The 25657-nt window shown below is 33.5% G+C and overlaps 4 protein-coding genes across 5 annotated transcripts; 1 reads left to right on the plus strand and 3 right to left on the minus strand.

Annotated features, from left to right (window-relative positions):
- The first annotated feature begins 226 nt into the window (after positions 1-226).
- LOC123713368 (vesicle transport through interaction with t-SNAREs homolog 1A) lies at positions 227-21231 on the plus strand. 2 transcript variants are annotated; one of them, XM_045666989.1, is made up of 6 exons: positions 227-550; positions 932-990; positions 1214-1334; positions 1772-1977; positions 3941-4103; positions 21110-21231. In XM_045666989.1, the coding sequence occupies exons 1-5, from the start codon at positions 457-459 to the stop codon at positions 4088-4090; spliced, it is 630 nt and encodes a 209-aa protein (XP_045522945.1). In that variant the 5' UTR covers positions 227-456; the 3' UTR covers positions 4091-4103; positions 21110-21231. The 2 variants fall into 2 exon arrangements, with proteins under 2 accessions (XP_045522945.1, XP_045522944.1); XM_045666988.1 differs by lacking the exon at positions 21110-21231 and adding an exon at positions 16588-17119 and having other exon boundaries at positions 229-550.
- LOC123713303 lies at positions 4652-8444 on the minus strand. The gene is made up of 4 exons (XM_045666906.1): positions 8330-8444; positions 7024-7219; positions 5934-6151; positions 4652-5486 (listed from the first exon to the last, which is right to left on the minus strand). Exons 1-4 carry the CDS (start codon positions 8442-8444, stop codon positions 4798-4800), a joined length of 1218 nt encoding a protein of 405 aa, XP_045522862.1. The 3' UTR covers positions 4652-4797.
- LOC123713304 lies at positions 11739-14716 on the minus strand. The gene is made up of 4 exons (XM_045666907.1): positions 14602-14716; positions 13310-13505; positions 12672-12889; positions 11739-12430 (listed from the first exon to the last, which is right to left on the minus strand). The coding sequence occupies exons 1-4, from the start codon at positions 14714-14716 to the stop codon at positions 11739-11741; spliced, it is 1221 nt and encodes a 406-aa protein (XP_045522863.1).
- LOC123713364 (general vesicular transport factor p115) lies at positions 19084-25642 on the minus strand. Its single transcript, XM_045666983.1, has 9 exons — positions 25439-25642; positions 25010-25144; positions 23944-24890; positions 23294-23615; positions 22983-23127; positions 21627-21875; positions 21011-21186; positions 19846-20196; positions 19084-19272 (listed from the first exon to the last, which is right to left on the minus strand). The coding sequence occupies exons 1-9, from the start codon at positions 25514-25516 to the stop codon at positions 19180-19182; spliced, it is 2496 nt and encodes an 831-aa protein (XP_045522939.1). The 5' UTR covers positions 25517-25642; the 3' UTR covers positions 19084-19179.
- Between the last annotated feature and the right edge of the window lie 15 nt (positions 25643-25657).

Below are 25657 nucleotides of genomic sequence, written 5' to 3' on the forward strand. Positions count from 1 at the left end.
GGGCTGAGTTGTCACACAGAAATGGCATCTTATACATTAATGCTTCCCTAAATCTGGAGAAACGGTCATTTGTTATAAGAGTTATCACAATTTTCTTCTTTTTACATATTTTTTGTTCCCTTAATAAGAATACAAAACAAGCAGTATGAACAGATTTAAATCTATTGAAAATACAAACATTCAAAGGGTCACTGTCAAATGTCAAGTTTTCATTACCACGGTATAATATTCGTATTTCGTTAAGTTTTTAGTCAATATTCAATTGATTTCAATGTGTTGTTATGTATACTCAAGCAATAATTTAAATCTAAAATAACTCTTTAACAAAAAACTAAGATGAAATTAAATTTGCTTTTTAAAACTGTTCTACTTAATTGAATATTACGGGATTCGGCGTACCATATCAGTGTAAAAGTGGACTGATTTTGTTTTCAAGTTTGTGAAAAGAAACTGATTATGTCTACCTTAATACAATCATACGAACAACAATATTCAGTTTTAACAGCGGAGATCACGTCTAAAATTGGGCGACTAAAGTTGGGAAATGACGGTAAGTAATTCAATTGTATGAAAGCTTAGTTTTAACTTACTACTGCAATGTTTTATATGTTACTGTAAGCATATAAAAATACTATATATTTCAAAAGTAATAGAATTATATGTTAATTAAAGTACATTCATAAGATGATTTTTAATGTTCCAGTTTATAAAATGAAATACTTAAGAAGCTTCTTCCTAAGAACTATAATTTTTAAAGTAAAACTTAAGTGGTGCTAAGGCCACTTAAGATAACATTTGTTTATAAATTAATTTATTTTAATTATTTGCTATTGGATGCTACGGAGTACTGAGAGCATACATTATTGATATCATTTTAGAAAACAGTCTAATTTAATTTTATTGTCAAATTAAAATATTATACATTTTTTAGATAATCCTGACAAATTATCTAGAGAGATACAATCAAGTTTTGAAGAAGCTAATGACTTGGTAAGTATTCTTTTAGAAATTTAGGGACAATTTAATTATTGTATGTAAAGAATTGTCACAAGTGGTACTTTATAATTTGGTATACTTTATTTTATTCTTTGTTTAATTCTTCTTCTGGGATAGCTGAAGTGAACCTTATGTACTGAATTAAGTGCTTATATAGTCTTATAATATAATTTTTATTGAAATTATATAAATGCAAGTCTATTTTAAATGATTCAAGCTGGAACAATTAGAATTGGAGTATCGTGGTTCAGGTGTTGGGTCCAGGGTTGCCGCCTATCGTGCTGAACTGCAGCGTGTTAGAGATGAGTACCGCTCGGTGATTAGCAATTCTGCAGCTTGTGAGTAATTAAGCTTGTTAGTTCATTATTCTTTAACAATTAAAATAATAAGGAGACTTTATTAAGTGGCTCATGAATTGAACAGTTTATATTACTTTTTATTAAGGAAATTGTATTTTATTGTCCATTATTTTGAAACCAAGGGAAAATACCAGTTACTGTTTGTTTGCTTTAAGAAATAATATCTTTTTTATCACTACATGTTAGAATTTTCAAATTGTATGTTAATGACGGTCCTAGATTATTGTTGCTCTTTGTCCATTAATTTAATGTTATTAATTACCTATGTTTTCTCTCAAATGTGTAGTAGTATGTAAATTGATAATCCTGGTGGCCTTACTATTGAGTTTTAAGACAATTTTTTTTGAGCTTAGCCAACAGTCTTTAGCGGGAAGCTGTTGGAAACATATTGTCATATTTATATTTTTGTTTTCCAGACAATATCGATCCTGATGACTACGAAGACTGGTCGACAGTAAATGAGCAAAACCAGAAGCTGTTGGACAATTCTGAGAGGCTGGAGAGGTCTGGCAAAAACCTAACTGAAGGCTACCGTATCATTTTGGAAACAGAACAAATTGGTAATGCTGTTCTGCAGGACTTACATCACCAAAGGGAAACTTTACACAGGACGAGGTCAAGGGTAAGCTTTTTCGTTATAACAATAATCTTTTTTTGCTCTGAATGTGTATATGATGAAATACAATTTTGAAAGCACAATCAAATTAATAAATTTATACTTTACCTTTCACAATAGTTCTCCATAAGAAAAGTCATTCAATATACTTTAAGATAAAATTCAGAGGTATCCCATTACAATGTAGTGGAGAATCATTTTTGCACTTGTATCATTGATCACTTTTTTAACCAGCAAGTCATCTGTATATGAAACTCTGTTATATGTTCATTTGAATATATGACTAGTGAGATATTATGTAAGAATATTCGGAGTAAGATTTCCTATTGACCATATTACGATAATTAAATTTTGATAGTTAGAAACGTTGCTAATGGAAACTTTTATTGAACAGTAATTTTAGAACTTTTTGGTAACCTAATATACTATATTGCATTCATTTGTCATTTGTTTTTGTGAATTGGCGGCAAATCTAAAACTCTTGTTACACGTAAAAATGAACCTAACGCGAGAATTATCAGTCAATGATTTAGTGACTTTCGTTGTGGGCCTACTCAACAACAAAGGTAGGATAGGATGCGATTAGCATTTTTTAATGTAGCCCCATCTCGTGCCACTATTTTGCAATTGGTTTAAGCGTGGACGTAGTAATCTCAATTATGATCCGTGTGTGGGACGTCCTTTAACAGCGACTACTGAAGATAACATCAGTGCTCTGCGACGCATGATAGAGGAAGATAAGAGATTGACCTATCAGCAGATACGGGCAAGATTAGGCATTAGTATGAGTTATATAAATACAAACAAATATTACATGACTATTTAGGCGTCAGGAAGCTTTGTACCAGATGGACTTCCCATACTTTAACCGACGTCCAGAAACACCTTCGCTTGGACTGGTGTCGCCAAATGTTAGATAAGTCAAAGGCGGTGACACAAATGCTGTATTTGACATCATCACAGGTGATGAAAGCTGGATATATTGCGACGAACGCGAAATCAAAAGACAATCAGCTCAGTGGGTGTTTCCTCTCGAGGATCGGCCAACTAAGGTAAAGAAAGGAAGAAGTCAAGGAAAAAAGATGATTACCTCATTCTTTCGTCGGAAAGGTCTGTTGAATATTTGACTATGGCAGGTGTAGAGATAATGAGTCATCCGCCATACAGTCCTGACCTGGCGCCCTGCGACTTTCAAATATTCCCGAGAACTAAAGATAAAATTCGAGGTATTCGCTTTACGAGCCCTGAAGATGCGGTGAAAGCGTACGAAAATGCCATAGAAGAGACCCCTAAGGAAGAATGGGCCCACTGCTTTTCTTGTGGTTCCATCGAATGCCACGACGTGTAGAGAGGAACGAAGATTACTTCGAAAAACAATAAAAATATTGGCAACTTTCTACATTAAGCCGTTTTTCACTTTCTAAACATTTTTGGTGTTACCTAGGTAATATACCATTACACCATAATGTTTAACATGTTGTAATAGTTTCAATAGTTTTATGTTTTTATTGGTAGAGGTACAAATAACTGGTTGTATTATTGGATACACAGTTGTCTCAGCTTTTTCTTACAGTATTAGGAAATAAATTTGGTTATTTTTAATTTTTTGTATTTTCTGTGCTATCAAGATAAAACTTTTGATTTGGTAATTCTAATATGTTTTAATTTTGATTTTGTTTTTGATTGAATACCTCGATCACAAAATGATTACAAACTTAAATTGTAACCTAAAACATATAATACATATAAAATTAAACCAAATACCTTATACTGAATTAATTCATCATTTATCTAATCTTTATGTTGCATGACATTTCAAGTAAATAAATACATTTTCTTGCATATTATAATTTCATTGTCATCCCATATATTGCATTGTCTCTTGTCTGCTTGTCATGTATATTAATAACGTTTCCTCGTATTCTGGTATATTATTGCCACATTTTTTAACATACTAATATTGTTCTAGTTACGAGAAACAGATGCAGACCTAAACCGGTCCACTCGTCTGGTGAAGGGAATGATGATGAGGGCGATACAGCACAAGGTTATATTAGCATCAGTGCTGGGTGTGATAGCTGTGTTAGGAGTAACTGGAATATACTTTTACGTCACGTAGTTTCGCATAACAGGTAAATTTTGTGCATTATACAGAATCTATAATTCTTAAATTGCATTTTCTACACTAATTTTTATTAAAAAAATTTTTTTTAATTTTATAAAACGTGATTTTTTATCAACATATAATAGTTATGTGGTTTCGGGGTCGGGTTGGTTGGCCACCACTGAATAGCACTCGAAGTATTAAGTTATGTAATCATCATCATGGTAAAAAAATGAAACTACCCTCAGCGAAAAAGGCGGAAAAGAAATTGTGCGTTTAAGTGTTTGCTTGACAGATCGATCACTTGTATGTTGACTTAGTTTATATGTAAAATTTATTTGACAGTCGCATTCTAAAAATGCAGATGCTACAAAATAAAAATTTTCTTTGATGCAATTTTTTTACTGTGTACGGTTTCTGGGTCATCGAGGTGCTTTAAATAATAGAGGATTTTATTTTTACTCTATATTAACAACTCGCAGCTACAAAAATATAATATGTATACGAAATAATTATGCTTATTGCTATGTAACGAATGCTAAATTTTATCTTAATATTGAAGAGTGCTTGCGTCTGGTTATACCTCCTCTGGGCGTAACTCCGATAGTTTAGGTAAAAAACTAAAAAAAACAGCGAAAGTGTGAAAAATATACAGCCTTGGGCCCCAGCGTACGAGACACCTCGTGTTAATTAATAAGCGACGTTTCTAGTAAATAGATATTTCAAACCTGCAAACGTAGTGTATTATACACGGAATAACTAAATTTTATAACAGACAAAAAGCAACAGTAATCTAGGACCGTCACTCCACCAGCAGTAATATTCAACGTTTTCTGAGCGCTCGGCAGAATTGTCGCAATAATTTTCATGTTGTTTGAATCGAAATTTTCCCAATTGCAACTATAAACGCCTTTTTCGAATATAATCGAGGCATCGATAAGTTTTTGGCCCGCGTATGTTTCCGTAAATACCACTACAAGCGTGTATGTTATTTGTAGATATGTGGTTTCGATTCCTCCCAATAATTCACTTATAATTGCCAATATTGTGGATATAAGTGCAACAGCTTTTGTGCCCCGAAATATATCCTCGAAGTTTCTTATAATGTTTATGTTTAGTATATGAAAAAGCGCGATTTCCTTCAAGCATTCGTTGATAAAAATGTTCTTGATTTTATTCTTTGTGCTGTGATTTTGGTTGGTCAAAGTGTGTGTTTCGTAAAATATTTCGGCGTATTCCCACAAGTTTTGTAGCTCTGTAGTGAGAGCTAACAATTGAGCCTCGACGTAGCCGAGTATCACCAAAGTGAGGGCTGTGACATTCGCAAAGAAAAGTCCACAAATATAAATTCCAAAGCTCAGTATAACGAATGCAATTTCGTAATTTGGTGATTCGAAGATTGGATCCAGACCTAAAATCGTATAAATATTTAAAAGACGAATGGGTGTTTAAGACCACTTTTCGAGACCTGAGTTCAACACAAGAGTTTTGAGACCTGAAGTGGTTAAGAGTAATGATTGCACTCATTCGACCAAAAAGCGTAGTTGTAGCCAATGTACACTTATTTTAGCAGGTACGTAGTCTGTCTTTAAGAGAGGAGTATGCTCTTTTTGATGTCTCCCAAAAAATACTCCCAGGAGTCCATTCGCTAGTTCGCAAAAGAAAATCTCTAGTAAAGTGTACCATCTAAGACTTCCAGCCGCCAATGGAACAGTTCCATACATCGTTGCTTCGTCTCGAGACCGCTGCTCGCATTACCATCACTTTTGTCGGTATTCCTAATCTCGACAGCATTGTTGCAGAGTGCATCCAGTTGTTCCTTAATTCAATTCTAATTATTATAATTAAATATACTCACCATATATTACTTGTTTGTCCTCTGGTAGATGTCGCCCCGGAATGGCCAATGGGAGTACCGCGTAAAATACTGCGTTCATGAACATAGCGACCCAAACAATTGATGCACGTTTCTTTATGTACCTTAGCTGATCGTGAAGGTTTTTCGAAAACATTGTCCCGGGCTTTACTATTTTGTTGAAGTCTAGACACCTTTGTATGAGGTTTTGAAGCTTTTCCCTACAAGTTACGTAGTTTTAATAAGGAAGTTTACTCTTAATAGAGACGATAACTTTGATTCGCGTTTGTCAAATCTTTTTGTAGATACATAGCGCTTTTGACTACGTCTTGTCTTCCAAATGTCGTATTAAAATAGAATTAAAGTAGGTAACAATAGTCTAAATCAAAGACTATTCACTAATACGAATGAAGAGGGAGCCTTTAAGAGATCCGTCCCTGATTATACGAGCACGTTCATGTATTTGTGCCACCTCATACACTATGCTTTAATTCGGTCGTAGTGGATTTATATTTATTGTTTAAACTTATAAATTAATTCTGAATGTAAGTAAAAACGTATGTTTTTGCAATTGGTAAATTCTGATACGGTCCAATCGAACACTGTTTATTACTGAAAGAAAACAATTTTTTAACCGGATTAAAGCTATTTGTATTATTATAAACTTATAATTATTTTACATAAATTTAATTTTTTCCGACGTTTCGCGTTCTTTACAGCGTGCGTGGTCACGGTGACTGAAGACAAACGGTGGTGAATGTCAAAAGTATCACAGCTGTAAAGAAAGTTGTGTTATCTGTTTTTATTTCCCCGGAGTTGGTATCGACTAAAAGATGACGGGTTTTTGTAGAAATGACTCACGGTGTTCTCTATTTTCGCGGATTGTTGAATAGTTGGGAGGGCCAGTATTCTTGAAACAGCAAGAAGAAAATTGTGAATTAAACCCCAAGACAAACTATAAAAGGGAGAAAATATATCAAATAGCATTAATCCGGTAAAAAAATTGTTTTCTTTCAATGTGTAAAAGCTATGTTAACCAAAGACAATACTGTTTATTACTACTAGATACTGTAAACAAATATATATAACTTACTTATAAATCATGATGTGAAACATGGTGACGAATGAGAGATGGCTGCACGCCAATATTGAGAACAATATGCATGGGGTGTTAAAATCCCCTGTCACCGGATACTTGACCACGACAAACCAAACCAATGAGACAACATACGCGTAGTAGTAGCAAATAATGCCCAGGAACCATATAATTATAAATATTTTGTCTATAGCTGTAAAGTTAAGATCAGTTAATGACTTGCGCCTCTCAATCCTGAAGGTGTGATTCCACCATAATAGCGTGCTGTACAATTTGACAAACAATAGCAGAACACCTACTAAGCGCGAATCGTGTTTCGCTTCTGTCTCCATCGGCAATGCTGTGTGTAAATTTTGTGCGCATACAGTATTGCACACTTGTTCACTAAGAAGATTCTGCCGGCAGTTGTTAATATGGTCGGGTAGGAAAACGTTGTGCTTTGTAATATATTCTTGACCTTACAAAAAATTACTTGCCATACTGCGTGTACAATTAAATATGTTTTCTTTGGTAGCGGAAGCAAGAATGTGTTCGCGTACAAGGAGTGTGTGCGCGTCGATACGAGTCCACTACTTGTGCTGAGTGCGCGAACACAAGTGCACAGTTGTGCCCGAACTTTGCTAAAATATTTGCGCACGATTTGTTATTGTTCACTTGAGTCTTCTTGTTCTTCTTCTGAGTTCTTTTGAGTCGACCAAAACACACATTGTGCCGCACAGTTCAGCACACTGGTGGAATCGTATCGTAATCGTGGATTTTTATTTCTATGTGCCATTTAACCCTTTTGTGTTGTTGTGCTAAGGAGCGCCATCGCGCTGCTCTCGCTAATTGTGAAAAATGACAGCGTCGGGATAGCGCTCCTTTTGACAGTAAATATGTTCAATTTCTGTATTTTTATTATAGAATAAATAAACATATCTTCTGAAGAGAATGTAGAAAAAAATATGAATATCGGGTTATAATAACAGAAATGGTGAATGTTTTCACATAAAAATGCACATTTTACCATATGTTTGTAAAATATGTATGGCACTAAAAGGATTAACAGGCACTCGTAGGGTGAAGGAAAACATCGTGAGGAAACGCCATATACATAACAAACGAAGTCGTGTATCAGGCTGATCACCCGATTAAGAAAAATATAAGATGAATTGCAGTAAATCTGCTGACATAATACTTGAACGGCTTAGAACGGAATAGATTTTTTGTAATAATTGATATTAATGTCTTGTATACTAATAAAAATGTTTAGTAATTTAAATATAATATCTTGTTTGAACTAAAATTACTTTAAATAACTCACGTTGATCATTGTTCTTATTAATTTTAACATTAGAGATTCTTAAAAGAAAATCCAGATTTTCCAGCATTGTATTTAAATCGCAATAATTTAAATTAAATTGACGAAATTTCTCCATTTCCGCGTATGGCTTTACCGGGATCAAGCAAATAAAACAATTATAATAGAATTTGCATGAAACAAATTATACTCAAAGTACCTATTAATGAAAGTCCTTGAAGGTTCTAGTCATGTCAAACATGAAAAAAACGCTTGGTTAATTGTTACCGTTAGCAGCTAATTGGCAGGATGACTTTATACTGAATGCAGTAAATTATATTTCATCGTGTGTTTCAAGTAATTTATTTTAGTTGACTAATTACAATCCATTGTTGGGTTTGTTTCGTTTCTCATCGCCACCGTTATTTATTTATTTTTTATATAGAACAGGAGACTTATCTGATGTTAAGTGATACCGCCCATGGACACTCAATGCCTCGAGAGCGCTCGCGGTGCGTTGTCGAATTAAGAATTGGTAAGTTCTTTTCTTGAAAGACTAAGTCGAATTGAATCGGAAATACATCAATGGACAGGTTCCATATAGTGGTAGTGCCCAGTCAGCAGCTTTTAAAAACTCTCGGTTGTAGAACGGCAGACGTCGAGGTGATACGGGTGAAATTTCGTATTCTGTCTCAACGTCCGATGTTGAAATGTTAAAATTACAATCATTGTAGTGACCTATGGTTAATAGTATTAAACTATAGTTACTTTAACCAGACTATAACCAGTAGATCTCCGGTAGTTTAACATTTTGCAGGGTAGTGTCGACTACCGTCTCCGAAAAAAGTGCTTTGAAAAAGCATTTTGTCATCCGAAATTACAGATAACAAAATTTAGATTTTATTTTATTTATTTATAAGCAGTAATTTGAAATATTACTCACTATGTGCTGTTTCAAATGTTAAATTTCAGTTTTCTTTAGTTTATTTTTTTTAAAATATATTTTGTCTTTAAAAGTACTTACTTGTTTTCTGTTTCATTTATATTGTTAATCTATTTAATCTGTTTTGGCTTTCTGTATTGACTAAGTGTTTTGTTTTATAATGTGTATGTTAGCTGTAAGATTACTAATAATTAAATAAATTACAAAAAAAAATATTTTCAAGTAATAAATGTGTATATAAAATTCAGTAAATTAAATAAGACGATAGAGATACGTTATTTATTTTTATATATTAATACAAGGATTTATAAGACGCTGGAAAACAAATAGATCAACAATTGCTCCGTCAATGATATTGTGATACTTGAAAATTATAAAATTCAAACAAGGCATGATAATTGTTGCAAAATAAAAGGGTTCATTTGCGTTCTAAGGTGGATTTCAGTAAATTAAATAAAAAAAATAATTGTCTTAAGTTGTCTGCCTACTTATAATATCAATAAACCAGCCTGACAGGATTTTTGGTGTTTTGAATTTGATATCTAAGTGTCCTTAGCTAATTCGGGTACGCTGATACTGAATATAAATTGTTTCAGCCCACCACGTCAGGAGTTTTAACAAATTTAAAAAAGACTTATTTTTTTACTAGAACAAAGAAGCAATTTATTGATATTAAAATTATTTCTTTGAAATAAACATACTATTTAGTATCCCAATTTATCGTCTGCTAAACGACCTACCATACCTTATGGACCAGGAATTCCTATTCCTCCACATTTTCTTCATACCATCCAACAACCGATGAAGACGTAATCAATCCTGATATAGGCCAACCTCAACAGTTTATTCATGCTGAACTAAATGATCTAGTGAGAGAATTGGGTCTATGATTAATAAATCCACAAAGGATAATGCACAAATCTTAGAATCACGATTGAAAGATTGTTGTCTCCAGGAATCAAATTTTTGCGGTATAGGCATCGTGGAAAAGTTTGCGGAATACTGAATTCAAGTGAACCCTTCACAGTTGACTGGTGTAATAATATTCCTGAAGACTGATGGCTATCATGAAACTGGAAGCTGACAATTACCATTCCACATCATGGAGATTATTTATTGATTCTTCTAAGTTTGAAGGGTGTTTTGTCGCACACAGCTACTTATGCCTCGGTGCCTGTTGCTCACTTCGCGTATCTCAAAGAAACGTGTGAGAATCTTGAGCTGTTGCTAAACAAGTATTTATTATTAGCAACTCTGTGGAGGCTTCAAAATAATATCCAAGCTTTTGGGTCAGCAGTCTGGGTTCAGAAAGTATCCATGTTTTTTTGTGCGACTGGGACAGTCAAGGACGAAATTAACATGTTAAGGAAGAATAGCCACTCAGAGAAAGACTTGAAGAATGTGCAGTGTGATGCATTATTTGACCTAAAATAAGCTCTCTTGCCTCCGCTTCATATAAAGTAAGGATTTCTAAAGCATTTCGTTAAAGCTTTGAATAAACAAAGTGACTGCTTTAAGTATCTGTGCGACAAATTTCCTGCACAAGCAAGGAAGGAATGTTTGTAAGTCCTCAAATTCGAACCTTAAAATCAGACAGATTGTACAAAGCAATTGTAGCCAACATGGTCGAAAATTATAAAAAACTGGGATGCCATATGAGCACCAAACTTTAATTACCTCGATTGCCACTTGGTTGAGGTAGTAGGGACTTCGAGCTGGGCAATCTAAACTATTGCGCATTTATACACGCGAGAAAAAATATACAAAGACATCAAAAGAAAACAAAGGGATAAGCTAGTTAAAACTCAAAAAAAACATAAACATATTACATCTTAATATTATTATTTATTATGAAAGAATTAAAAACATGAAATAGATAATACATTATAATACAATAAAGGATAAAGCAAAAGGCAGGAGATTTTAGTCGGAAACGGAACATGTAGTAATTGTAAGGAATACAGAAAGGAGGTATCATATTGGGATCAAGAAAAGAAGATGTGGTCGAGGTCGCCAATATCTTCTCCACACTCACAAATATTACTATCAACAATACGAAGCCTTGCTAAATGATGAGGTGTATATTACTTGTCCTTAACGCATTCTACAAATGATAAAAGTTCCCATTTTAATATCATAGAACCATGATTTACTGGGGATCCTGGGTTGATTATCATTATTTAACTTTTGTTTATTGCAAAATTTGAATTTGGAACGAAAAGAATTATGCCAGGATGCTTCATGTAACATACCAGTATATGGTCAAGTTAATAAAACCTCTTACAAAAGATTATATATATATGAATAATGATATAGAACTTACAAAAAATAATTACTTAAACTTTTATTACGTAATAAGTAGGTATGTGCAAATGTACATACTAAAATAATCAATCAATAAAATCTATTACTGAAGAAGTGATTTGCCGAAAAATATTTGCGTGCCTACATTTAACAGCGACTACCGTATAGGGTTCACTGTTGCACTAATTATTTCACCATTAACCGCAGTGTATTGTACGTGGAATAACTGAATCGGAACACTAACAGCATACAGCTAAAGTCCAAAGGCGTAGTACCACCAGCAGTAATTTTCAAAGTTCTCTGTGCACTGGGTAGCATAAAAAGTATAGTTTTTCTGTTATTGACGTCGAAGTTCTCCCATTTACAACCATATACCGCCCTCTCGAACATCATCGAAGCGTCCTTCAATTTTTGTCCAGAAATACACTCGATCGATATTAACACAACTGTGAATGAAATCTCTAAATATGTGCTCCCGACTCCGCCCAGCAATTCTGAAATTATACCCAAGACTATGAGTAAAAATTCAATTGCCTTTGTAACATTGAATACGTTTTCGTAATATTTTAATGCCTTGATACACTTTACGTGAAAGTAAATTATTTCTTTTAATTTCTCGTTGACGAAAATGTTTTTAATTATTTGTTTCGATCCTGAACTTTTGTAGGAGATAGCGTGCTTCCTGTAGAAATATTCCGCGCTGTTCCACACGTTCCTGATTTCTTTACTGAGCGCGATCATTTGCGCTTCAATGTAGCCGAGTACAACTATGTTCATTGCTGTTACATTTGCCAACGAAAATACGCAAATATACACGCCTAATGCTGTGATAATCACTGCGATTTCGAAGTTGGGTGACTTAAACATAGGTTCCAATCCTGAAAAATTAAAAATAATAAATTATTAGATTGACTGCGCCAAAATCAAAAAGAACAATTTTGAATAACATTAATAAAATTATATAATATATTGAATAACTTTGTTTAATATTTATTTATTTATTGTCACTATAAACTAAATATACATAGTTCTTTTCATGGTTTCATCAAACACTTAGATTTTCTGTTCGATTTTTTTTAATGTTTATCTTTTAAATTAATTTTGTTGTGATACAGTTACCGTAAAGTATTTGAAGATCTTCAGGCAGGTGTCTTCCCGGCATCACTATGGGTATCAAAATATACACCATTCCATTAACGACCATCGTAATCCACACGACCATCGCTCGTTTTTTGATGTAGCGTAAATGCGTTTGAAGGTTTTTGGAAAAGGTTGTATCCGGCTTTACTAAGTAATTAATTCCTTGAAGATTTTCTATTAATTCTTGGACCTTTTTTCTGTAATAATATTGAATTATTCTGCATTTATAATAGTATCTAGTCTAATGACTAGATACACGGCTTTCCTGAACATTATAAATTTAACATTATAAACATGTTTATAATGTGCGTGAATAATGGATTATATGTGCGTAACTTGACCATACGATGGAGGAAACCAGCACATCTAAGAACTTAAAATCGACGGCGTGTTTCAGGCTGATCACCTATAATGAAAGATGATTAAGGAAGGGCTTTTTGCTTAGGTTTTATAATATCATTGATATAACTCACTAAGCCGATGACATCAACGACTTGTTAAATTGTACGGAAAAGAAAACAAACCAAATGTTGAGGTAATTTCGACGTAAAATCAAGTGACGTGATATAGAATTTACACTGTAATTGGTAATGTTATAATAATATTAAAAAAAATACTTGTAAATAATCATTTGAAACATGGTGATGAACGATGGCTGACTACACGCAGCCAAAGAGAATATTATTGATGCGGCTATCAAGTCCCCTGTTTCTGGACACCGAATAAACACGAACCATATTGTCGAGACGATATAGGCGTAATAGTAGCATATAAGGGAAGTCACCCATATTAATAGTATTATCATGTTGATTGCTGAAATTTAAAAAAATATTGGAAACAAAAATCCTAGGATCTTTTGTGCACAGATCATAAATTTACTGCGATTTTTAATGCCAGACAGACATTTATTACTAACAAAACAGTAACAATAATAATAATCAAAAGAGAAAAATAACAAAAATTAAGGAATAAGGTATATTTTAATTGTGTAACGTAGTAAATGCCCTTGGATCAGCAGTAGACTGTGGAGCAGACGTGTTCCTCAGCACTGGTCATTCTGCCAGAGACCACAACAGTTAGTTTGCGCCTCAGACGGAAAAAAGAGAAATAATGTAATAATAATAGTAAAAACTAACAGTGTTTGTAAAGAAGTCTTGGAAGATTTGTGTGTAAAAGTATATAGTAATTAAAAAATAAAAATAATAAAAGCGACAACAATATTGGCAAGTTATAGATATTATTCAATTGTCGAATAGCATTCGTAAACTAATTTTGAATGAGTTACATTCATTGCTTTTTATACAAAGCGTCTTCAGTTTGACATGACGACGTCCATTCCTTTTTTTTTGACTTCCTTTAAGACGTGTCGCATAAATTTTTCAGTGAATATATGTTTATCTTATATGATCCCGATTGCCACTTAAAACCGCTACAACAATTCGTTAAACGACAAGATTTGACACTGTCCGAGTAAAATTCAGAATTATGTTGAACTCCTATATTTAAAAAATGTTTTAATTTGGTCTACGCTAAATAAGTATATTGTTTCTATTAAAGTAACACTGTTATAACCCTTTTCGTATATAACATGACCTTAGTAACGGTTATTTATTTTTTGATGCTCTTGAGAAATCTCTTGTACGAAATATTCGTTGCGTTGTTATAAATTTTGTATTTCCGAACGAATTTGATATAGGGTTCCTCAAGAAAAGGGCGTACCATTTCTTGAAAGGCAGGCAACGCACATGCGAGCCTTCTGGCAATGTAAGTGGCCATGGGCGGCGATAACAATTAACATCAGGTGAGTGTCCTGCCCGTTTGCCTGCTGTTACTTAAACAAATAACTCTACTACGGCACTGTAAAAACAGGCTTCAAGTGATTGGTGTAAAAATTAACAACTTTACTCACGTCTGTCATTGGCTTTAACAATTTTAACATTAACAATCCGCAATAAGACATCAACATTTTCAATCATAGTTGACAAATCGCAAAAGTCTAAACGAAATCTACGTATTGCTTCCATTTTTACGTATTTTCCATTTCTTATAAAAAGATGAATGTCATTTAACACGTCGTGGTTCTTTAAATGCTACGTTGTGTGCTTTAAAGATTGTATCGAACGATTTCATCGTTTCAAAACAAATATTTGTTTCACAGGCTTTACACAGTCGATTTCATAAAATGATAAAATATTGTAACAAGGTTGTACCTCGGATAGACTTCAAAGTTTTAGGCGTAGTCTAGGAAATTATAAAGGTTACAGTGTTAACTAGAAGATACTTTACAGTGACTGGTCCAGCCAACCAACCCAAGAGATATTTCATATAAGGCGTGATGGCTATAATACGTAGATTTCGAAGCAGTAAGAACATTGTGTACTGTTCCTGAGTAGTGACTCAGTTGCAGTTTGTGCGCACGCTTGTCGTCTTTGAGAGACAAGTACACGCATAGTCTGGACCTTCCTTTATTTTTCATTTTAAAGGTTATATATAAGTAACTAACGTGAATGGATCTTCTACCTAGTCTATCCATAAATACTGAAACAAAGTAAAAACAATTTTTTTTTATTGCAAACAAAATTTATTACTTTTCAGTGTATTAGTTTAATACATAAATATAAAACAATTTAAAATATAAAAAGCATATTGGAGGTGGTCTCTATTGACTGCAGTCCTTTAAACGTTGAAGCCAGTTATCAATAGCAGCACGCACTCTTTCCATGGGAAAATTCTTTACTGCCAATCGTACTGTGCTAAGGACTCCAAATTATCATGGCGTTTAAAACAAGCCGTACTCTCTAAAACTGACCATAAATCAAAATCGAGCTGATTAAGATCGGGACTAGACGACGGGCAGTCTTCAGCTCTGATGAATTCTGAAACGTTCGTTTCCAAGCAAGACTGCGTAGACCGATCTTTATGACCCGGCCCCGAGTCTTGCTGGAAGGACCATTCTTGGTTATTGAACATGGTGTTGTTAAGGGGCTAAACTACCTTCTCAGGAATGTTTTCCTTAAGAGCTTTGAGCATAAATACGGTCATATAAAAAAAATGTAATCCGTAAACAAAGTTTTTGTGTGTGTGTGAAATTTTTTGCGTATCGTTTCAGGAAGTCTTTCGAATTTACCACCCTATTCTTTTATTAAATATCAGTTCAGAAATGACTAGTACGTCTCTTATAGGCTACAAATCATCTTTTGAAATACGCGATATGTTTCTAGGTGTTATCTTCATCTCTCCTTTTTTTTTGGACAGGATTTCTTTGGATTCTTTCCCTTACTGCTTGACCAACTGGCCAACTTTTTCGTACGTATCCACTACGTGGATGGTCAGATCTTTTTGTCACAAACAGAGGAGGTCTCGTTGTACCTATTAATAGCCCGGTACACAAACATTTTACTAAAACCAAGCGTATGGAGGGTTTTAAAAATTACATTTGGCTTCATACCTACTTTGTGTAAGGCAATCACAGCGATTCGGTTCTCTTTATCATCACACGCCATTTTAATATTGCAAAATATTGTACAATGTATTGGCGCCAAAATTAAAACCCAATGAACAATGATATAAAAATGACAGATTTTAAATTCAAATGTAATATTTTGTTTATTTTCAAATTACAAAGTAACAGTATTTATGGCCAGACTAAGTATAGGTCTATATTTTTATATATGGAAATGGTCTCGTCACTATTTCCGTACGAATCAATTCGCGTTAGGAGACAACGGTTGCCATAAAATAAGTTCAGGCGGGTAAAATGTGAAGAGGAAACAAAAAAGTATGCTGTTGACAAATAACAAATAGAAAATGCGATATTGTTTATTTCGTTTGGCATTTTTACCTCACAGAGTCTCTTTAAATAGGCATTTTACTAATAGTGTTTTATTATTTATAGGGTCGCATTGATGGGTTACACATTACAAGTCATCATCGTACCTGATTCACCAAGCGTTCCGTTATTCTGAATGACATTTATTTGCACCGTATTCAAACACAAACAGATGGTAAACAAATGTAGAGTTTTAATAAACTAATCAATAAGGGAAGAAATATATTATAAATTGTACCAAAGCGTTGTTTTATAGTCTGTGCTGTATACACACGAGATAAGTGACAGCTAGGCTAAAGTGTTGCCAGTGCGAATTTACACGATTGCGTATGTAAAAATAAGATTACCTCGTGTATACTTTTATGTTTAACTATAATATATAATTGTGTGATATTTATGTGAATAAGAACAGTTTAAAATATATTGAAGTTATGGTGTATTGCACCTAATATGTATTGATTGTGTGGCTTAAGTGTGAGACTCTCATCCCTGAGGTTGTAAGTTCGATCTCCGGCTGTGCACCAATGGACTTTCTATGTGCGCATTTAACATTCGCTTGGACGATGAAGAAAAACATGAGGAAACCGGCTTCACTCGAACCGGGCGTGTCAGGCACAGGTGTCTAATCACCTACTTGCCTATTAGATTGAAGAAAAAAATCATCATAAATCAGATACAGAAATCTAAGGCTCAGACCTAAAAAGGTTATAGCGCCATTGATTTTTTTAAAAGTATTGATTGTAGTTATTAGATAGAATATTGCAATTTTAGTAAAAAAGTGATTTTTTTATTCTCATCTATCAAAAAAGTAATATTAAAAGAATATATAAAGATAAGGTTTTGGAAGGTATTTAAAGGTTCTTTTTCTTTAATATTATGGCAATAGTTTTGACTTTATGCCAGTATTTAAAGGTTTCAACAATTTTAGTTTTTAAGATTGTCAAATGTCAAACTTAATTGAAAGATAGTCACGTTAATCTGTATAGTTTTGGAATAGAGCTTTAGTCTATGCTACGCATAGTTTTGGTTGGAATTTTAAACACGCTAAATATAATATCTGCTTGTAAAACAAATCGGCACTGCACATAGTTAACATTTATATTGTAGGGACTTTAGTATTAATAAGATAATACAATAAATTTAATGCCTGACTGTACTAGTATTTAATTAGTAAAATTTACTGAGAAACTTATATAATAAATTATTGTTCACTGCAAAACTGCGTAGTTTTACTCAATCTTTTATGATTTTATTAGTAGCTGTACATTAGCTTATCGCCGTGCTTATAAACAGTACACATAGTAGTAAACATATGCCGTACAGCTATGGCCCGTACGTTTAAGTCTCTAGTTTTTGAAATGCGAACACCCTTTCCCTTGAGGACGCTATCATGTACTCTGTACCCTGAAGTCTCCTGATCTTTATATGATTGATCCTATCCGTATACTACCAGTCTTGAGCATATTCTGAGAACTATCATGTGTATAAAAGTACATTATTGTTTTGGTGAATGCAACCGTACCTCGGTAATTTGATATCTACATAATATTATTCGTCGTTGACGTCTTTCACAGTAGGTCAATCCACTAGCAAAAATATGATATTTTGCTGAACTGGCATTCCATTTATTGTTATGATATTATTTTATTTATCGTTTTTCACGTAATAAAATATCTTATGTATGTATCTATGAAAGTAATTTTCGCTCAATATTTAATGTTAAATTTGGACGATGTAATAACATACGAAACACGTTATGCTTAAAGGAATTATACTACATTGCATATGTGGATTCATGTTAAATATTTGGGAGGCTCTGATCTAAGTATAAATCGAAAATATATAAATCTCTGCAGTATTAGAAAACATTTTTCGAAATGATGATGGTATTAATATAAATAAACTTGCACATATAGTTGCTGATGATATGTTCTGTTTTGCCAAAAACCCACAAAATCTAGAACTCATGCTCAAAAACTTATAACATGCAATCGAAAGATGATATACGAAGAAACCAGGATCTTCGTATTCAAGAGTAAGGCTCATTGGAACGACTATTATGAAGCTGAAATGGACTAGGCAACGTATGAGAGCTAGTAAGGAGAAATGGTATGCAAGTTATGAAAAGTGGAGGACCACATAGGCGATGGAACGTCACATTCCCAAACGTGATAGGAAATTTATGGCGCAATGAATGAATATGGCGGTTCTGAAAATATGTGAATCCACTAATTTCTAAGTGGTACATTTAAATAGAACTACCTGGCCACATCGTATCCCTAACTTTCGTGCTAACTGATGTGAGACTGATCTAAAATTATCGTGATTCATGTGTCCTTTTTAGTTTAGTTTTTTTGTTCCTATTTTAGTTTTGTCTAAATAACTTTATGTATTATGTATTTTTTCTTGCTTTTAATTTAATTATGTTAATTACATTATGTTTCTGCAACGAATTGTTAAAAAATCAGTAAAAATATTCTTAGGTGAGCGGTATTTGAAATCGGTTTATATTGTCATAACTACGATGATATATTCAGCCCGCGGAAGAATAAAATGTGTGTATTTGTGAAATAATAATATATTAGAAATGTTATAATACATAAGAAATATAATTAATTTGACAACACATGATAATTCTTATAGTTAAACGTAATACAATTAGGTAAGATTTAATTCTGTGTCTGCTTGTGTTTCTTCCACTGTCTGTCCCAAGGAGACCAAACGCATTTTATACTCGTTTATCTTCATGTCCTGAAAAAGAGAAGCCTCTTAATTTAATTATATTGATTACGTAGAGGAAATATAAATATATGAAAATATTGTCTGATAGATATCATTACTCAATTCGAGTAAACATCCGGCGTTTATTTGAAAGAAGACATAGACGACGATAGTTTTCTATGATCTATGGAGGTCTTGCACTGTTTTTTTTTACTTTCTGTCAAAATGCCTTTACGCTGTGACGAAAAGAAAATGGTTCAATAAGACGGCATTTGTTTTATATGAATGTTTGATTTTATCCAATAATTTCTTTTTTTACTTACAAAAGCTTGCCAGCGGCATAAGAAGAATAAAATATCAACAATTTATATTCTATTTTTCTCCAATGGCAACATCTTTGCATGGTTTTGTATGTCGGCAACTCTTTTTTCGAAATGCCACTATATAAGTAGTTACCAGATTAATATTTTATGTGAACGCTCGAGTCGCAATAAATACATTGCATAATGGTTTCTGAATTTTTTAAATTTAACGTTTTCCTTATCCAAAACTGAGCCAGAACTCTATGTCAGCCACTATGATGATCATGAAACTTAGACTCACCTGATCTGCAAGCAATTCCAACAAATCGTCCTGGTCCTTTTTCAGGTCATCTTGTCCTTGTTTCAACTTCACCAAATCTTCTTCAAAAATTTTCTTAGCCTCTTCGGATGCCTTTAATTCGGCCGTCAGTCTAGTCACTTCAGAATTTAGAAATTGCAATTTATTTTCATATTCGAGTATTCTGTCTGGGTTGGTTGCCTGGCTGGCTTGGGTTTGTTGCCCTGGTGTTGCCTGGCTCGATTGATTTGTCTGGTTGCTCTGGGAGGGCAATTTTGCTGATACTTGGGCTTTGAGAAGCGTGTTCTCGTCTTTGAGGAGAGAGTTTGATGCTATTGAATCGTTTAATGCACTCTGGAATAACAAGTTTTAAAGATAATGTAATAATTTATATGAACATTCATTGTATTTGAATAAAAAATACATTTAATATATACGGTGACCCAAAACTATGGGTCATCAAGGGCAAGTACCTTAAATATCGTATATAGGATATTTTGCTGAAAGAAGACTTTATTTTTATTGAGTCAAATTTCAAGAAAATTATAAATCTGAGTGAATTGTCCCGATATATTATTATTATGATTTATTGATAGACGACGACGAAGTTTGAATAAGCATTCCATAGATATCACTGATTATTGCATTTTAATAACTTAACTAAAAAAAAAACTAAATTGACTTCGCCGGTTAATTCAAAATACTATGTTACTTAAGAAGAATTATTATTATTTGTCCATTCTCTCAATTGGCATCAGAAAATAATTGAATGCTAACGAATACTTACTTTTAAAAATAGAATAAAGTCTTTTTTCAGAAATATATCCCATCTACGTAGTTAAATACTTTCCCTTGATGTCCCATAGTCTTGGGACGCCCTGTATATTTTTTACAAAATTCAAACTAAACGAAATAAAATAATGCATATAAAAATACTTATACATATACATAATATGGATGTGAAACCATTTTGTAGATAAGGAATAAAACAGGTTCAAGAACTGAGCCTTGTGGTACAGCTACAGATGATCTCGGTGACGTCGTTCCATTTAGATTAATCATTTAAATTCTAACAATTAGTTAATTCTAATTTAGTACGATAAGTTAAATAAAATTTAGTATCGATTGTAAATGAGCGAAGGTTGGTTGTTCTGCTAAGAAGGCTCACCTGCAACGCGTAATTCTGCTGCATCAAGCCATCTAACTGCTGCATCAACTCTTGGAGACGAGCGTCCTGTTGCCTGATGAGGCTCTTGTACTGTTCCAGATTGTCTGCGGCTGGCGATTGGCGATCCTCACTCGGGTCAGGCTCTTGCTTCTCAGATATCGAGTTAATGAGGACACCTGGAGAAATTCTTATACTTTACTGACACTGCTCTGTAACGCGTTGACACAATACACAGGACCTATATGGTCCTCGCAAAGCTATCGCAGCAACCTACCAAGACCATGCAGGGAGTAATGTTTTAAATTATGTTATGTAAACCTGGTTTAATGTTCTGTTAAGTCTAGAAGAATTTAACAAACGAAATCCTTGTGGTTGAGTGTTCAAAACCCGGTTATTACTTTATGGGCATGTGCGGTTAAGAAAAACATGTATAATCAACATCGTTACAACGAAAACAGATTATTTAATTTGTCCATAATAATAAATCAACAACAAAAAGAGGCAAAACTTACAGACTTTAGACTTACTGATCAAAATTAAAATAACCTTTGGCCTTTAAAATAAAAAAAATGTCACTTCTATAAAAAAAATCTGAAAAATGCAAGATAAAACATACCTTCCAAGACCTTGAAAAGTCGGCAGAACTCATAGTCAATGAGTATTTCTGCTGGTATCTTCACCCTTAACTGTGGATGCTTGGATGCCTTATTGTACAACTCGTGCTTGGAAACTTCGCTTAATTTGGCTGTAAAGGTTTCCACTCCTATTCTCTTCACCAATAATTGCTTAAGAGCATCTTTGGTGTAACTCTCCACTGAATCGTCATTGAAATGGATGCAAATTGCTAATAGGAACGCGGAAAGACCTGAAATTTTATTAATGTATTTATTATATAAGTAAAACAAGATTTTTCTTGTACCCAAAAGCCTTTTTTTCATAGACATGATTTTCTCATAGGGACTTGCACCATCAGCGACTCAAAGAAAATTTAAAATGATGTCGCTATACGATCGGAGATCTCTAGCCGGTCTTTACGTACAAAATATTAAATTGTCAAATACAGAACAATGTGCCTTAACCATTTCCAAGGTTCAAAATCAACTGAATGCCAAATTCCGTCTGCAAAAACCAACCTAGGAGGGCAGACACCTCCATAAACTCAGAATCAGAATAAACACTACTTATCCCAAGCTTGACATATACCTTAGTGGGCTGATGAATCAAAAAAAAAGCATTGTAAAGTGCCTGTCTGATACGTAATCACGTACCATACACTGTAGATGTAACAACCAATATAATGCGACCCTTGTAAGTACATCCAGTGTATGCAAAACTAATTAACATTTTTTTTCCTTCACTCATCTGCTTGCATTTTATCACATTTATGACTGCGAAGAATTGTATCCTTGGTGACCACGACGCTCAGACATGAGCTACCGACCGAGGAGAGAGAGTATCAAGTAGCAATGGTGGTAAGCCAGGAACTTTTAATTGTTAAACGATTTTTATTGTAGATCATTTTTTTATGACGTACGTTTGCACTGTTAAATTTTATGAGCTCCTCTATAAAATCCTTTGTACATATGTAATTGATGTTTTTCATTTCTCCTTGTAAATTGTCTCTAACACAAAGCACTCGAAATGTCGAGTTGTGTAATAAATAAGCAGTACAACAGCTCTGAATTATTTGGTTCAGAATCACTATCGCTATTAGAAATTACAGAATTAGAATGTTAACGCGCGCTCTGAATTATTTGGTTCAGAATCACTATCGCTATTAGAAATTACAGAATTAGAATGTTAACGCGCGCTCTGAATTATTTGGTTCAGAATCACTATCGCTATTAGAAATTACAGAATTAGAATGTTAACGCGCGAAGTCGAGACTTGGCGGGAACTATGACACGGGTATGTCAAAGTATTTTTGAGATAAGTGAGTCGGACTTGAATCGTACACTAAGAGATGACACACCTTGCAGCAAGTATTCGTTTTCATCGTGTTCATTGGAGCAGGTCTGATTGACCAGATATCCTATTCCTCCTGGAACTTGGAGAAATGCACTCACTGCGGCACTGCAGTGACTCATCCAGTGACAGAGCAGCATTAGCAAAGCTACCTGGAGAGAAATACACAATAACAAATATTTACTTATGTGAGAAAAAGCATAAAAAGGAATTACTAATTTTAAATGATCACTTAAGGAATTTATTATGTGAATAGATCTCTTTCTCTAATGAATTCAATTAAATTATTTAATTATTAAGAATAAAAAAAATTTAAACCTTTGACTGCAACTTAGTTGTCTGCTGCAATAACAAAGTACACTGATGCAAGAGAGACACGGGGGTACTTCCAACATTTGTCGCAAGTAAAACTCTCAGTAATTGCTCTTTCTGTCCTGGATTATCTACCAAAGCATGCATCAAAGCCACTGCTGAGAACCAATTAGATAACACATCGGCTGAGAATAAACCACCACAAAGTAATTGGCCACTTGTTAAACTGGATACGTCAGTAGATGATGGTAGCAATGTTTGTACCAAGGATGTTTGGCTAAGTTCATTGTGGTAAAGATAGCATTGGAAGCAGTAGAGAACTGCACACCTGAAAAATTAATATTTAGGACCATATCTTAATTGTGTTGCTTTTTGCTCTGATTTTGTAATCTGTATATTGTATCAGTCTGTTTTTTCTTATGTCATATTTTCTCTGTCTGTATATTGTTAGTAAGCCTTTTAACTAATGAACTTTAATACTACAATATATTGTCTTTATCATATTTATTAGTTAGACGGTTGAAATTGTATTAAAGGTCTACAAAGAAGTTTATAACCTTACAGTTTCTCATTATCACATAAAGTAGTAATTAGATTTGTATTTAAATGTGTTTGTGAAAGTAAAAACTAACATGTTATATAAATGAACTATATACCTAAGAGGAAAAGGTTGCTTCTCATTCACCATAGACATAAGCAACACAACTATAGCAGGACGTGGTGGGTTTGAAGGTGCCATAACATTACCAATAAAGTCCTGATTTGTAATGTCACCACGCACTACTTCGCCCACAGTATTTATTGTTTCCGTGAGAATATCAGCTGGAACTCCACTTGCCATTAAAATATTGCAGAGAGCATCTAAGAATCCAACATTCTTCATTATCTTCTGACAACTGGATATAATTTGTGCTGAGTTACTGGGTGACACTAAGGTACGAACAATCTGAAGCATACAGTGCACATTTGAGACCTTCTGTGGAGACCAGCCAATGTCTTCCAAGTCCTCAGGAGTGTTAAACATTGGAAGCATCTTTTGTATGTAACTGCCCTCTTTAAAGAAGTTAATATTACTACTATTGTTCTTTAGTAAATTTAACATAAGCAATAAACAGTCTTCTACAATAATTCCACCATCAGAGTATCCTTCACTTGACACAATTTCAAATAATCTATCAAATGCATTTTCAAATGCCACAATTTTTTGGATATTAGCATTACCTTTAGTAAGCTTTATAAGTAGAAGGAGAGTTTCGTTACGAATGACCTCTCTCGTGTCTCCCAATAAATCCATCATTTTTGAGACACCCATTGGTTTGACTAGAATAATTTCCTGGATATCTTTAGTTCTGTTTGTTAGAAGCGAAGTCAGTAATTGTACAGCAGAAAGCCGAACCCTAAAATCATACTCATCCAAAAGGTCCAAAAGTAGCTGGATGTTGTGTGGGTCTTTTATAAACATTTCAGTGAATTGTTCTCCAATATTCATTGGAACATGGGGGTTGTCTTCCTCTTCTTCAAATTGTGAGGGTGACATGATGTTGTTAAGAGTGTCAAGAGCATAATTAATAGTCTCATTATCTGCCCGATCCAATTCTAAAACCTGTTCAAAAAGAGGTTAATTTTTTCTTATTACAAAGGAAACCAGGTACTTTTACTAAAGTGAATTAAATACACAAATGTGAAATTATTATGGATTAATAGAAACCCAATAATTTAAACCTGTTTCAAAGTATCTATTCCCTGAGCTCCAACTTCAACTCTATACTTTCTTGACATTGCCTTCAAGGCTCTGCATGCATCACGACGATCTTCCAATAATGTTGAATTATTTACTCTATCCACTAATCTTTCCACCTGTAATAAATATAAGTATTTTAGATGATATAAATTTTATCAATTTTAATATGCTGAACAAATTGTTTATTACAACTGGTTATTAATTACCATGTACAATCATGGTAATTAATAACCAGTATTGTACTTCTAAAAATGGAACAGACACATTAGAATAATATTTTGAAGATTGAATATATATCTGGTGTTAACTTTGGGAGAAACAAACGATTTTTATTTTAATATTAAATAAATGAAATTTCTATTAAAGTAGTAAAATATTTTTTTTACTTTAGTATTTGAAAAAAATCGTACCGTTTCAGCGCCTGAAGGCAATTGACCGGGCTCTGGAGCACCCAATACAGTTTTTAGACCACTTTTAAAGAAATCCATTTTATATAGTCTTTCTACAGAAAACTAAAAATACAAGTTCATAACTAATACCATACTTCAACAAATAATATCCTGAAACATTTTGCATTAAACGAAAATAGTACACGTCAAAGATTCCTTTAGTTTGACAATTGATTATTA

Source organism: Pieris brassicae, chromosome 8, assembly GCF_905147105.1.
Source record: "Pieris brassicae chromosome 8, ilPieBrab1.1, whole genome shotgun sequence".
Lineage (NCBI taxonomy): Eukaryota > Metazoa > Arthropoda > Insecta > Lepidoptera > Pieridae > Pieris > Pieris brassicae.